General features: G+C 44.9%; 1 protein-coding gene across 3 annotated transcripts in view; it reads right to left on the reverse strand.

Annotated features, from left to right (window-relative positions):
- The window catches only part of LOC127577349 (L-fucose kinase), a 245,635-nt gene that overhangs the window by 101,117 nt on the left and 128,153 nt on the right, over window positions 1-16,365 (reverse strand). For all 3 annotated transcript variants that reach the window (XM_052028477.1, XM_052028478.1, XM_052028479.1), the window contains one exon: window positions 8,577-8,627. In XM_052028477.1, the coding sequence (XP_051884437.1) occupies window positions 8,577-8,627 (51 nt within the window). The remainder of the gene's footprint in view (window positions 1-8,576; window positions 8,628-16,365) is intronic.

The following is a 16,365-nucleotide window of genomic DNA, read 5'->3' on the forward strand; positions in this document are numbered from 1 at the left end:
ATGTACACCACATCCAGTGCTCTACCTTCATCGATGTGCTTTGTCACATCCTCAAAGAATTCAATCAGGCTCGTGAGGCACGACCTGCCCTTCACAAAGCCATGCTGACTGTCCCTAATCAGCCTATGCTTCTCTAAACGCCCATAAATCTTCTCCAGTAGTTTGCCCACCACTGAAATAAGACTCACTGGTCTATAATTCCCAGGGTTATCCCTACTCCCTTTCTTAAACAAAGGAACAACATTTGCCACCCTCCAATCATCTGGCAGTACTCCTGTGGCCAGTGAAGATGCAAAGATTGTCACCAAAGGCACATCAATCTCTTCCCTCACTTCCCTTAAAATCTTGGATATATCCCATCTGGCCCCGGTGACTTATCTATCCTGATGTTTTTCAAAAGTTCCAGCACATCGTCTTTCCTCACATCGACATGCCCTAGCATATCTGCCCGTTGTACGCCATCCTTCCAAACGTCAAGATCTCTCTCTCTGGTGAATACTGAATTGAAGTATTAAGGACCTCCCCTACCTCTTCCAACTCCAGGCAAACGTTTCCTCTTTTATCCCTGATCGGTCCTACCTTCACTCTAGTCATCCTCCTATTTTTCACATAAGTGTAGAGCGCCTTTGGTTTTCCTTGATCCTACTCGCCAAGGACTCCTCATGCCCCCTTCTAGCTCTCCTAAGTCCATTCTTAAGCTCCCTCTTGGCTACCTTGTACCTCTCCAGAGCCCTGTCTGATCCATGCTTTCTAAACCTCAGGTAAGCTTCTTTCTTCTTCTTGACAAGATATTCTACATCTCTTGTCAACCACAGTTCCTTCACTCTACCATCCTTACTCTGCCTCAATGGGACAAACCTATCCAGACCCCCATGCAAGTATTTCTTAAACAACCTTCACATTTCCACTGTGCACTTCCCCAAGAACATCTGTTCCCAATTTACGCTCCCAAGTTCTTGCCTAATAGCATCATAATTCCCCCTCCCCCAGTTAAATACTTTCCCATATCGTCTGCTCCTATCCCTCTCCAAGGCTATGGTAAAGGTCAAGGGGTTATGGTCACTATCTCCAAAATGCTCTCCCACCGAGAGATCTGAAACCTGATCAGGCTCATTGCCTAGTACCAGGTCCAGAATGGCCTCTCCTCTAGTCGGCCTGTCCACATACTGTATCAGGAATCCTTCCTGGACACACCTAACAAACTCCGCCCCATCTATCCCCTTTACACTAGGGAGGTGCCAATCAACATTAGGGAAGTTGAAATCACCCATGACAACAACCCTGTTATTTTTGCACCTCTCCAAAATCCACCTCCCGATCTGCTCCTCAGTGTCCAGTATCCTGGTGGGTATTGGGGGGGGGGGGGGTTCTGTAGAATACTCCCAATAGAGTGATCGCTCCCTTCCTGTTTCTGACTTCCACCCACACTGACTCAGTGGACGATCCCTCCAGGACATCCTCCCTTTCTACAGCTGTGACACTGTCCCTGATCAGCAAAGCCACTCCCCCACCTCTTTTACCTCCATCCCTGTCCCTTTTGAAACATATAAACCTGGAATATCCAGCAGCCTTTCCTGCCCTTGTGACAGTTTCTGTAATGGCCACCACGTCATAGTTCCATGTACTTACCCATGCTCTAAGTTTATCAGCCTTGTTCCTGATACTTCTTGCATTAAAGTAGACATACTTCAGCCCATCCAACTGATGGCAATTTTGCCCTTTCAACTGCCTATCCTTCCTCACAGTCTTTCTACACTCCGCATCTACTTGTACACTAAATGCACCAACCTCTGACCTATCACTTGGGTTCCCATCCCCCTGCCAAACTAGTTTAAACCCTCCCCAACAGTTCTAGCAAACCTGCCTGCAAGAATATTGGTCCCCCTCCAGTTCAGGTGTAACCCGTCCCCTTTGTACAGGTCGTACCTTCCCCAGAAGAGATCCCAATGATCAACAAATCTGAAACCCTGCCCCCTGCACCAATTCCTCAGCCACACATTCATCCTATTCTTACCCTCACTGGCGCATGGCACAAGCAGCAATCCAGAGATTACTACCCTCAAGGTCCTGCTTTTCAGCTTCCTATCTAGCTCCCTATATTCCGTCTTCAGAACTTCATCTCTTTTCCTACCTATATCATTGGTACCAATATGTACCACAACCTCTGGCTGTTCACCCTCCCCCTTCAGAATGCTGTGGACCCGAGCAGAGACGTTCCTGACTCTGGCACCCAGAAGGCAACATACCATCTGGGAGTCTTTTTCAGGTCCACAGAATCTCCTGTCTGCCCCCCTTACTATGGACAGGTTGCAGCTCTATAAAACTCTGGTTAGACCACACTTAGAGTATTGTGTTCATCAGATCTGGTTGCCTCGTTAGAGGAAGGATGTGGAAGCTTTAAAGAGGTTGCAGAGGAGATTTACCAGGATGCTGCCTGGATTAGAGAACATATTTTATGAGGAAAGGTTGAGCGAGCTGGGGCTTTTCTCTGAGTGGTGAAGGATGAGAGGCAACTTGATAGAGGTGTATAAGATTATGAGGGTCATAGATAGAGTGGACAGCCAGTATATTTTCCCCAGGGCAACAATGGCCAATATCAGTGGACATCCGTTTAAAGTGAGTGAAGGAAAGTTTAGGGGAGATGTCAGAGGTAGGTTTTTTTCTTTTACACACAGAGGGCAGTGGGTGCCTGGAACGCATTGCCAGGGGTGGTGGTAGAGGCTGATACAATAGGGACATCTAAGAGACTCTTAGATAGGCACACGGATGTAAGAAAAATGGGGGATATGGGCTGTGTAGGAGGGAAGGGTTAGATTGATCATGGAGTAGGTCTATATAGGTCAGCACAACATGGAGGGCTGAAGGGCCCGTACTGTGCTGTACTGTTCTATGTTCTAGAATCCATTTAGAACTAAGAATCAATGGAATTGCATCCATATATTACATCTGATGTCTTCGAGGATCTCACCCCTCACCTCTCCCTCTCACCTCTTTATACTGCCTATCTCTCCTCTACAATCTCAGTCTTGATGCAGGGTCTCGACCTGAAACATCAATTGCCCACTTCCCTCCGCTAGATGCTGCCTGACCCGTTGAGCTCCTCCAGCACCTTGTTTGTCACTCCAGGTTCCAGCATCTGCATGTATCCATGTGCTCATTTGAAGAGCCCTCCAAGATATACTCCCTCAACACTGCAGTGATGGTCTCCTTAATCAATACTGCAATGCCTCCTCGTCTTCCTCCCCTGTCACGCCTGAGGCTTCGCTACCCTAGAACATCGACTTGCCAGTCCTGACCCTCTTTCAATCACGTCTTCAAGACTGCAACAACATATTTCCACGTTCTGATCAACACTTGACGTTCATCTGCCTTACCAGGCATTAGAACTCCTTGCATTAAAACAGATGCAGTTTAGCCTTCCAATCCTCCCATGCACTTTTACACGCCCATGTCTACTCTGCTTACTGGACTCACCTAATTTTCCTTCTATATTTGACTCAGCCTCCTCCCCAACCATACACTTATACCCTGTGTCTCATTCCACTCTAAAACCCCGAGTAAACCCCTGCAAGGATATTGGTCCCATTCTAGTTCAGGTGCAACCTGTCCTGCTCGGACAGGTCTGACCTTTCCCAGAAACGGTCCCAATAGTCTAAAAATTTAAGGCCACCTGCACCATTCCTTTAGCCCCACATTCATCTGATTTGTCCTCATACTCTTTCTCTCACCAGCATATGGCACTAGAAGTAATCCAGAGATTACAACTCAAAAGTCCTGCTCTTTAATCTATGGCCTAGCTCTAAATTTGTGACCTCATCTTTCATTTTACCTCTGTTGTTAGTAACAATGTTGACCACAACCACTGCTGTTTGTCCTTTTAGGCGGCTTTGAGACATCCCTGACATTGGCACCATGGATGTAATGTATCATTTGAAACACCTGTCTGCTCCCCTTACATCAAGTCCCCTGTCACTATAGCTTCTCCATTCCACCCCTCCTGTGCAGCAAAGCCATCCCTGGATGCCATAAACTCGGCTGTTGCTGCTTCTCCCGGGAGGCCAACCCTGCAACAGTATCCAATGCTGTAGACGTTTGACAAGGGGATGGCCACAGGGGACTTCTGCTATACATGCCTGTGCCGACTGTCAGTCAGGAGCTGCAGCTGGACACGCATCCTGCACACACAGTCGCCAGGGACACTAGGGGTGTCTCTGAGTTCCCACATAGTACAGGAGGAGCACACAATAGGGCCGTGTACTCCTGCCACGAACCCATGAACGATGTTAGTATTTTAAATTAAGGGAATAACCAATTAAGCCAGGAGCTTTGTTCTTCTCTAAGCACAACCTACTACAATCTGAAGTCTCTCCCTTTACTTTCACTCCAGTAAATAAAAGAAGTCAAGAAAGGTAGAAACGGTAGAAACGGTACAACAGACGTAAGGGGTAAGTTTTTTACTCAGAGAGTGGTGGATGCCTGGAATGCGTTGCCTGAGAGGGTGGTGAAGGCAAATTCATTGGGGGCTTTTAAGAGGGGCTTGGATGGGCACTTAATGAGAGGAAAATGGAGGGATATGGGCATTCTGTAGATAGGAGGGATTAGCTATGTCGGCACGACATTGTGGGCCGAAGGGCCTGTTCTGTGCTGTACTATTCTATGTTCCATGTTCTAAATACCCACTTGTTGCTACTCCAATCACCCTCCCCAGTGAAGCCCCCTTCCTCACTGAAGCCCACACTCTGAGATCACCGCATTCCGAGATCTACTGTGCAAACCCACACTGTGGTTTCTCTGCCTCTCTTTTTATCCCCTCAAAGCAGCTCCAGTCTAGATGGTTGAACTTAATTGACTTCACAATCACAGTGAAGGGAGGTCCCAAATCAAGGTACCGTATTGACCTGCAACCTTCAGCTAAAACGAAAAATCAGCCTGCAAGAAAATGACTAGTTTTGACTATTAGAATAAACTTAGTAAAATAATAAACACTTACACTTCCTTTATCTTCCCTTACTCACCAAGCCTGCAATGAGATTGCTGCACTTCGGGATCTGCTGTGCAAAACCTTGAAATCTTACAGTTTTCATCCTTGCTTTCAAAACACCCCATGCCCTCGCCTCTCCAGATCTCTGATCTCCTGCAACTCTCTAGTCCTCCGCTATATCTGTGCTCCTCTGTTTGTGGTTTCCCGATCATTCGTGATTTAATCACTCCACTAACAGTGGCCACGGACTAAACTACCAAAGCCCTAAACTCTGCAATCCCCTTCCTAAACCTTTAAACCTGTTCCATTTCGTTCCCCTAAGAATCTAACTTCCTGACCAGAGTTTTGATCTTCACCCAAAATATCTGTGTGTAGCTCCATGTCAAAATTTGTTCAGTGGTGCTTCTGTGAAGTCCCTTTGGTAGTTTTATCTTTCACCCAAGTTGCTGTTCTTTTCCTGAATCTCGACTTGATTCACCTTAAATACGTTGCGAGATATTAGTTGGTCCATGTCAAAAGATAAACAATATAAGCGTAGACAGAGAGAGGGAGGTAGAGAGAAAGATTGCTTTTCATGTTTTTAATGTGGACTTGTGGGGGAGGGAAGTCAGCACTAGAAAGTGGAACACTCACTAATTTTAGCACCAAGCACTCACAGGTCAGATTGTAGCAGAGGCTTCGAAAGTGAGATTTCTATCTCCTGTAAACAAACTATCCCTACAGCTTTGCTTAATAAAATTGTTAACAGGTGCATAATGATAAGCTGAATTATGTTGGCAATTTACAGATGTAGGTTAAGAATGCCCCAGGCTCATTTCTATCGTGACTTCTACAGTTAGTAGAAGCAGTATTTTCAGTTTGGTTGGATCCCACACTAAGTCCCAGATTGAAGACCTGATTTTCGAAAGGCACAATAAATTATAACTTCAATGTGTATTGTTCCATCTTTTCTACGGAACACTGCAATTGCTCTAAATAAAGAAGACCAGTGGTAGGAAAGTGGAGTCAAAAATAACCCCAGTACGAAAAAAATAAGTGTCTCCAGTGCTGGCATCACTGAATGTTAGGTGTCGGAGAGCTAACATTCCTTTCAGGTGAGACAGAGATTCACCTGCATCTCCCTTAATATCATCTGCTGCATTCGGTGCTCCAAGTGTGGCCTCCTCTCCATTGGTGAGACCAAACGCAGACTAGGTTACTGTTTCGCAGAACACCTGCGCTCTGTCTGTAACCACAATCTGCATCTCACTGAATGTTATGTATTGAGCTAGATTTTGGAGAGGCAAGATAGTGCCCTGGATCTTTGTATTCCACCAAAGAGGAGTAAGATGGAGTCTTCTGATCCTAAAGTCAATAGTAGCGACAATGCAGCACACTCTCAGTACTGCAATGAAATGTTAGTCTCTGGAATGGTACTTGAGCCAATGATCTTCAAACTCAGATCAGGAAGGCTGCCTCCTGAGCCCTGTGTGGTAGTGAACCTACATTCTCACTACTCTCTGCATAGTGTAAACTGATACAAAGGTCACTTCTGTTGACTTGTGCTGGCTGCTGGGTCATGCACCTAACCTTTTCTTAAGTGAGCTTTTGCCTTGCCTGGGATTATTCTAAGCATTATTAGTGGTTTGAAGCAGTGACTATTATCCTCCTCACTGACCACAGGTTTGCTAATTTCATGTTATCCAATACTGCCTTGACCAATATAAAGTCCAATTTCTCCCTGTAGAACAGATCTTCACATCCTTAGGAAAAGTAAGGGAGAAAGTGGACATTTAAACACTGGAAATAATCTAAATGGCTCTTTCTCTGCTTCCTGTTGGAATGATTTATTATCCAATTTATGACTTCCTCCTAGCTACGTCTCCTGTGAAAGCCATTTCCTGAAGATGATATTCATAATACCAAGCACACGATGTCTGTCATTGACTCAGGTCACCCTGAAACTAAAATTATACAGCATGACGGGTCCCCAGCTGCCTTTAGTGTAAGTGGTTTTCTACAATTATTCTGCAGTCAGTTATCCTGTCTACTGATATCCAGGCTAGCTGGTCTGTGCTGCTGACTGTTTGAGTGTCATGTTATCAGTTTCCCAGCTTGGCAAAAAATCCACCAATGCAATCCTTTCTGTTCAAAATTTATTTTTCACAGTATTCCCTACTCCTCACCTCAAGTCTTAAGAGGTTGCAGCTCATATTGCTCTTCAGGGTGGCACAGTGGTGCAGCTAGTAAACCCGCTGCCTCACAGTGTCAGTGAGCCAGGTTCAATCCTGACCTCCGGTGCTGTCTGTGTGGAGCTTGCACGTTCTCCCTGTGACCACATGGGTCTCCTCCAGATGCCTCAGTTTCTTCCCACATCCCAAAGGTGTGTGGGTTGGTGGGTTAATTGGCCACTGTAAAGCACCCAGAGTGTACGTGAGTGGTAGAATCTTGGGGCAGTTGAAGGGAATATAGGGAGAATAGGTCATGGGGAAATCTAGTGGAGGAATGGGATTGCTCTGTGTGCCAGCATATACTCCACAGGTTGAATGGCCTTCTTCTATACCATATGGAGATGTGAACTTGGAGAAAGTGTGTCAACATCATAATTATTTAACTGTTGGAGCATTATATCGGGCACAGACTGACTTCAACAAGTGCTTAGACACATGTATGTGTGTGCACACAGGCTCACCCAAATTAAGGCATTAAGAGTGTCCTCTAAGCCACTGTTCTTTTCCCTGAATCCAGAAATGCTGGAGTCCACTCCAGTCCTCCCACTGCAGCAGGGATTACCTTACACAGTACAAATCACAGATCAAACCTGGAAGCTCTTGCTACATAAGGCTCAGCATAAGCAAGGCAAATATTGAGTGGTATAAGGGCAGTGCAGTGCTGGCCATTTTATTGCAATGTTGGAGCTAGGATGAGGAACAGTTTTGAGGTGTTCCTCTCGGCTCAGTGGGTATCAGTCTTGCCTCTGAGTCTGAAGGTTGTAGCTTCAAGTTCCAGTTGCACAAACTGAAGTAGGTACTTCTACAAAGCACTGCAGTGCTGTTGTACCGTTTGATTTGCTGGTTCTCGGACGAGATGCTAAACTGAAAATCTATCCCCATTTTAGATGGATTTAAAAGCTTCATGGTATTTCCTGAAGAGTAATAGGGAAGTATTTATGCCTCATGAAAGAATCGTGACAAAAATTGCCTGGTTGTTATCATGTTGGTATTTGCAGGAGCTTGCTCTGTGCAAGTTGGCTGCCACATTTCATACATTACAACAGTGACTATACCTCGAAAGTAATTTATGGGCTAGAAAGAGCTGTGACTCATCTTGAGATCATGAAAGGAGATACTATAAATGGATGATCTTTCTTTCTTGATGAAACTACATGCTGGAGAGAGCTGCTACTCTAATTACTAAAAAAACTCTGGAATGCACTGAGAGAACTCCGCACGAGAGAAATACGTTCATCCCAAAAAAACTGGCGAAAGGTCTAACTTAAAGAAAATTAGGAAGAGATCCATTTGATGTTCATCTGCATTTTTGTTCTCTAAAGTCAGATACAGCTACTTTACCTCCCTCCTTATGACGATTACATTACTGGACTTAAATGACTCACCATGTGGAGGATCAGTAGTCGTGCTGTCTGCAGTACATCAGAGGTGACAACCTGGAACAAAGAGGTGAGACACAGTTAGAATACCTTGGTTCTTTGTCTCACATGCTCCCAATCCCTTCGGAAGATATTGACTAATAACTGGGGTATTGTTTCACAGGTACCAGTGTCTCAGTGGAACTTGTATGAATTGTCACTCTTCTTCTGTGAGACTAGATAGGGAGTTTCACTAGAATCCCTGTGGAAGCATCAGAGTCAAACTGGGGCCTGTATCTGCTTGCCAAGGACAAAAATCCAAAGTTGAGCAGAGTCACTGGGTAATGAGACCCTGGGGTATATTTTTCCCTCGAATACACGAATATGAGGAAATAACCACTGTGCTGTTAAACTGTGAACAAAACTCAGATCAGATAATTAGTTAGTTTCAAAATTTAACTCTTTCAGGTCTAACATTAAGATGCTCCTCTCTAACCCAACCTTTTTAATATTACTCAGCTCATTATATCACTTACAGTTCATAGAACACAAAACCATGTCATCAAGCATTCTTATACATGTGCACAGACAGCCTCTCTCAACAAAGCTTTCTCTTTCATTATTACTTACAGAAAACTAATCTGTAGAACCTGTGAGGAACCAAAGAGAAATATTCCACAGTGCAACTCACTGTACAGGACTGATGCACAAAAGGAAATTCAATACACAGTGCATTTTCAGACTGCATAATCCAAACACAATGCAGAATTGAAGTTCTAGGAAAAATACTATCAATCCAAGCCCATGCTTTTGATAAAGCCCTCAGGCAAAATCCTCAATAAAAGCAATGGAAAATATAAAAGAATATTTAAAAGCTACAGTGAAATATTAGTCCAACATTACTGTGGAAATATCAACAGTCATCTCCATAATGACGAACATTTACCCACATAACTGAAAGCAACTTCAGGGTCATGAATGTAGAAGGCCTGAAGCTGCTATCAGCTGTCACTGACATGCTTCAGTAATTTGCTCCAATGTTGGAATGTGTGAGGGAGCACAAAGTTGCAGCAAGTCGACAGTGAATCTATCCTAACAACCTGCAGTGTCAGGGTCCCCATTTATTTGAATGGAGAGGAACAGCTGTGAAGGACAAAAGGTGTATATTAGTTAATTTGCATTTTATTAATTGTTTGCTCTGTATTGTGAAGGTGTTTTGAACCCCGTTAAAAGATCTCAAGCATATTTTAGAGCAATCACACTAATAACTCGGTGGAATTTAGCTCTTTTGTCCACCTTTGCTCCTAGTCTGCAATGAGTTGTGCAGTCCCGGTAAAGCCTAAACTGAGCATCAATGAGACTGTGCCATTTAGTAACATTACCAGTAGGCAGGTGGCAATTACCAGATCAGATTTGTCCTTTTTTGTGGAGAGAACATCTCCGTAATTAAGTGCATGATAGATCTCCAGGTACACTGTAATGAGCCGGTTGGAGGTGCAGCTAACACAGGACTGTAAATCTTCAGCACTAAACCACAATGCTGGGTTCTGAAGCCTCCACTGTATCCAGCGCTCTTAGCTGCTTCTTGATGTCAGGTGGAGTGAATTGAATTGGCCGTAGACTGGCCACTGCGATGGTGAGGATCTCAAGAAGAGGGTGTGATGAATTATCCACTTGGCACCTCCTGGCTGAAAACACTTCATCCTTGGCACTTGGATGCTGGGCTCTACATCACTGAGGCTGGGGGTGTTCTCAGAACCACATTCTCCCTTTGGTTGTTTAATTATCCGGATGCTGGGATCTACATCACTGAGGCTGGGGGTGTTCTCAGAACCACATTCTCCCTTTGGTTGTTTAATTATCCGGATGCTGGGATCTACATCACTGAGGCTGGGGGTGTTCTCAGAACCACATTCTCCCTTTGGTTGTTTAATTATCCACAACTGTTTACAGCCGGATGTAAACTGCTTAACAGGCATGTAGTTGCATATTGGTTCCTCGTTTATAGGTTCTTCTCCTGACACACTTTCACTGAAATAGGGTCGGTCCCCTGCATCGGTGGCAACGGTAGAGTCTGGGATGTGCCAGGCCACTGGGTGAAGTACAATCCTGCTGCCCCACTTAATGAATGCTAAGTTCTGAGCTGCTAGATCTATTTTATCTCATTTAATGGGAATGGCGCACAATACAGTAGAGTGTGGCCTCAATGTGAGGGTGGGGCTTTGTCACCACAAAGTTTGTGTGATGGTTACTCTGCCAATAATGTCAAACATAGAAGCATCTGCAACAGGTTGGAAGATGATGTCAAGATCAAGTAGGTTTCTCCCCACATTGGTTCATTTACTAACTATCATAGACCTTGTTTGAAGGTTGTGTCCTTCAGGACTCAGTCAGCTTGTGTAGTGATGATGTTACTGAGCCACACATGGCGATGGACATGGAAGTCCCCCACACAGACTATATCTGTGTCATTGCTACTTCCAGTGCTTCAAAACAGGTGTCCTGATTCATCGGATGCGGGAGTGCAATAGGTGGCAATCAGCCCACATTTGACGTGATGCCTTGAGGTTTCATGGGATCTGGAACCAATGTTGAGGATGTCCAGGGCCATTCTCTCCCTACCAACTACTGCGCTGCCAACTCTGGTGATGCACATACTCCAAGCGATACTCAAGTAGGATACTATTGGAAATGCCATATTTATGGAGTGCATCAGCACGAGGTCCTGGATCGCTTCTCAAGTGGATGAGAATGATCTCATTCCACTATTCGAAGAAGAGCCGGGGAAATCTCCCCAGTGTCCTGACCAACACTTCTGCTACAACCAACACGAAGAGACAGAATGTCTGGTCATTATACTATTGCTTTTTGTCAGATGTTTCCAATACCTTCATGCTCCTGCATGTGACCAAAGCCTCCAGAAATTATAACAATAATTAAAGGAAAACATTCTGAAATACGGTGTATGAAGGCAGAAACATGGGAATAACTCCTGCTAGGTCTTGCCTGAACTAAGTTCAATGGGCCACATCAGAATAATAAGATCACGGCACAGTTCCATGGGCAGTCTTCCTGCAATTGGCCCAGGGTCTGCTGGTAATAGAGCAGCATGGTAAACAATGCTGCTGCTATCAATTCCAAGTAATGAGAGCTCCCTCCAGCAGTCTTCTGTCAAGATCCAGATCGACACTAACGACGCAGATATAGAGCTCTGTTTACAGACACCACATAACAAATCCAGAATATTGCCAATACCATGACAGGACCGACTGGGATAATACAACACTGCGGTGCAGTAAACTATCTCAATTGATTTCAAATTAGGATTTTGCTTTAAACCAGCAAGGGATTGAGAGACACAGTCAAATAATTTAGAACGACCCACCACACCCCCACCCCCACCCCCACCCCCAGTATCAGCGAATGAGATAGGGAGGAGGGAGTCTGAAGGCTTTTGTCACGGTCCTGAAACACCAAAAGCCCCAGGGCCCCTCACTTTCTGACTGCAGTAAAACTCTGATAATCCAGCACCCTCAGGACTTTGGTTATGCTGGACTAGCAGATTTTCCAGACTATTGGATATTACTCCAAACAATACCCCAACAAACGTTTAATTAACATTTTATTTTACAAGTTGCACAGCAGCATAATAAATTTTCCAGTGAATCTGGTGGGTTTAAAGGGACGAGGAAATCTAGAAGTACTGACCCCAGCTCCAGCCGCATATCTACCCAGCTTCCTGACCCATGGTGCTCCAGACCCGCACTCTGGCCACCACCTGGCCCACAGTCTGGATCCCGGTCCCAGCTGCACTCCAGTTCCCTGGCTCTGGCTGTGTAGCACCGCGCATACCCTTGCTCCCTGGCTCGCTTTCTGAACTAATGAGTGAGCCTGATACTGAATTGTTAGGACTTCTGAACAATTGGACATTGAGCAAAAAAAACGAGCTGCTGGAGGAAGTCAGCAGGTCAGGCAGCATCCGTGGAGGGAAATGGACTGTCGAGACCCTTCGTCTGGGCTGAAAGAGTAGAGGGGAGGTAGGCAGTAGAAAGAGATGAGGGGGGAGCGGTAGGGCAAGAGCTGGCAAGTGACAGGTGGATCTAGGGGAGGACGGGTGACAGGCAGATGAAGTCAAGTGGAGGGAAGGGAAGGGTGGAGATAGCGACAGAGGTTGGGAGGTGATAGGTGGAGGCAACAAAGGGTGGCAGATGATGGCATCCTATTAAGAAAGGAAGGTGAAGAGTGGAACCAAATAAGGGAGAGATGGTGGGCAGATGGGAACAGTTGGGGGTGGGGTGGGGATGGGGACCCAGTGGGAGGGGTTTGTGGGTGATGGGCAGATGGAGTAGGCAGGGAGGCGAAAGAAACTGGGTGATAGGGGGCTGGGGGGGGGGTGGTTTGGAAAGAAGTGAGAGAGGATCTGGATAGATCAGAAGGAGATAGAAAGGGAGAGTAGGTGGGATAATTGGCGTTTTACTGCACTTAGTTCCTGTTAGAACTGAGGGGAGAAGGCTCTGGAAGTTGGTGGAAGTGTACACATTTTAACAAAAGAACCGCAATTATACTAGCAATGCCCAATTTTGCTGGTGACAACTGATTTTTTGAACTTGCCAGTCGCTTGTCATTGAACCACACTATTTCTTCCAGTAAGGTCCTGGGCACAGTGTTCTTCTGGGAGGTTGGCACCCAGCCGATCAATGAAGCCCAGACTAGCATCAGGCCCTGAGCCCAACATCATCTTCAGAGTGGCTTTAACAGCTGAGGAGCCCCCATCCCCAGGTAAAAAAGCTGTCAGATAAACTGGTACGGAACAGCTCAGTTCATTGTCCCAAGTGTGCCGATGAAGTTTATTGCCAACCCAACACAACACCAAGCACAGCACTCCTGCTCTTATTGGCTTCAAATCAAAATAAAATTCTTTAATAGCCCCTTTTGGCAGCATGAAAGGTGAGCAAGGGCAAGATGTATGAAAGTGAAGAGGTCTGAGATGTGTGTGAATGTGTGAACATGTCCATGGTGTGAGGCTACGTGTCAATCTGGCAGGTGTAAGTTTATGCATATGAATAGATTGTGTGTGCGAGAGCAGACATGAATTACTGAGTGAGAGTATGGGAGTATGTGTGTGTGAGGGTGCCTAGATGGCATGACTGTGGAGTACCTTAATGGCCAACTCTTCAGTCACAGTGCTAGACTGGAGCTTGGATCATTAAACGAAGTGACTGATTTTCCACAGCCCAGCCTCCCATCCTCTTCTTTCTCTCTTCTGCACAGTGCAACTCCACCTGCTCTGCCACTTGTCTCCTTTTGAGTTCCTACTCTTGCCCTCTTCACCCCAATTGACTTTGCCCCATTTATCCATCTCTCTATGTGAAGTCTTCAATCAATTGCCAGTACTAGGAGGTGAGCAAAAACCCGGAGAAACACAACCTGTGCTGATGTAACTCTTGAGCATTATCTAATGGCACTGCAAGTGGCCAGGGAAAGACTGAACCAAGGCCATTGTAGTGTGGCAAGGGCAGAGCTCCAAACATGTCATGTCACACATAAGACAACTGACTCAGCAATCAAAAGATTATTTTAAAAGGCCTTTCCCCACATCTCCTGAAAGCATTGGCAGGCTGCCAAAGCAGACTAATTGGTAGCAGCCTCTCTTTTAAGCCAGAGGGTCATGGATTCCAGTTGCAACCTAACTCATCATCTGGGCTGACAATTCAGTACAGAAGGTATCCCTCAACTAATAATTAAATGAGATTATTTTATCTAATGTAATTTCCAGGAACGTATGAAAATTGCCTGTCACATTTTTTTTAAACATGAGAAGTGTACAAAAATGTGCAATGTGAGAGTCTGAGAGAGAAATCCAAGAAAGGCCAAGATCCAAGTGGCTTTGATAAACCTGAAAGTTTTGAGAAAGATCAGAGTGAGTCGGATCAAAGAACCACATGCTAATTTGAAAGACAGAAGAATACCTCAAAATACACTAAACCTTTGAGAAGGAAGTCAGACAGAAGCAAGATCAAGGAAACAGAGATGCAGGAGGGAGAAATCTGGACTGAGTGGTGAGACACTACGACTAGTTAAAATGAAATAAGAACTTGCTCTTTAGTATACACATGGTGTATAACACTACGATCTTCTATACAATGAACATGATGAATAACAAATCCAGCAGGGTAACATGGACACCAAAAGCTGCTCTCTGTTGATGGCAATATGGAACTTTCTTTATACTAGTCACTCATGGGAATACATTATTTTCTAATTAAAGTAAACAACAGTGTTCAAATTGCACCTGGTACCAAACTGATGAATAGGCACCCATTGATCCACACGGGCGTTGTATATCATTGGATCCACACAGGACAGAAGCCTCAATGGGCCACATGATAAAACATAAACTAGTGCTGCCTTGGATGGCAGCATTTGGGCACATCCAGAGGCAAGGTTTACCTCTTGTCTTAAAACACAGCGAGATATCGGCAGCACGAACAATATATAACCAGCCTAAATGATAAACTGTTTTAGAAAACGTGACTGCACTTCAGAAATGCTCCTTTGGCTGGGATGTTCCAAAGCCATGAACAGTGTAACAGAACCCAAGTCTCCCTTCCTATAAACAAATCCCATCACTGGAGCTGGACTGTGTAATCAGCAAAACGTGATTGTACAGACTGCCCTGCGATAAAGGAAACTTAGTCATTAAGGAGGCCTGGTAATAACATGGGAACATTCCTATCAAAGGGAGGTCGCTTCCAAACTCATTTGAACACGATTTATTTGCAAGGGTAGATATGTCAAAATTGGTGATACTTTCATAGCAAAATGAACCAGCAAACCAATGATGCTTGGCAGGTCTGCCAATTGCAAGTAGAGTAATTCTGCTGCAGAAGAAAAGGATCAGTAGTTAATAGCGGACACAAGAGATGGCAGATGCTGGAACCTGGAGCAAAAAGAAGCTGCTGGAGGAACTCAGCGGGTCAGGCAGCGTCTGAGCAGGCAAAGGGATAGTTGACATTTCAGGTCAAGACAAATGTTGACTACCCTTTTGCCTGCACAGATGCTGCCCAACCTGCTGAGTTCTTCCAGCACCGCCACTGAGAACAGTCTCTGGATGAACCCTAACCTCAGGACAAGACTCTCCCTGTGATGCGCCTATATACTTTCTATTCATTGCCCTAATTATTCAAATTAGATCATCTAATTAGTGTGGATTAGCACTGAATTACTGGCTTTCCATCAATGGTGGATAAACAACATGAAAGCAGCTTCTAATGGCATTGGTTTATCAACAGTCTGATAAACCTTTGTTGATGAAAACCATCTGCTACCTTATGTTACATCCCTGAGTGGATGGGTCAACATTATTTCCAGCTCTTCCAGTTAGGATCTAATGGCAAGTCAAAATCATACCTGAAAGAACATCCTCTTTGGCTTTCCATGGTATAAAAGTGTTTAGTAAATGGAGCCAAGGTCCTTTCTAAACAGCAATGGGCTGTGATGTTCAGTCCAACAGCAAAAGCAGCACAGGCTTCTGCAAGCACTTTGCCAGTGGGCCAGAAGTACCTTATTAAAAGGTCTCATCCTTCTAATAGTAGTGCAGATGGAGAGGAAGAGGTTTCTGGAGATAATTTCAGAGACTGAAGACTAGATAGCTAAAGGCTCAACCAATAACAATGGGACGAAGGAAGTGGGAATTATGCAAGAATGTGAGGAATGCAGAGACCTTGGAGATTGGAGGAGACTACAAAGCATGGAGGGGCTTGCATAAATATTTGAGAACTTTAAAGTTTAAATTTCAAAGTCACATACCGAAAGA

The sequence above is a fragment of the Pristis pectinata genome, chromosome 13 (assembly GCF_009764475.1).
Source record: "Pristis pectinata isolate sPriPec2 chromosome 13, sPriPec2.1.pri, whole genome shotgun sequence".
In the NCBI taxonomy this organism is placed as follows: domain Eukaryota; kingdom Metazoa; phylum Chordata; class Chondrichthyes; order Rhinopristiformes; family Pristidae; genus Pristis; species Pristis pectinata.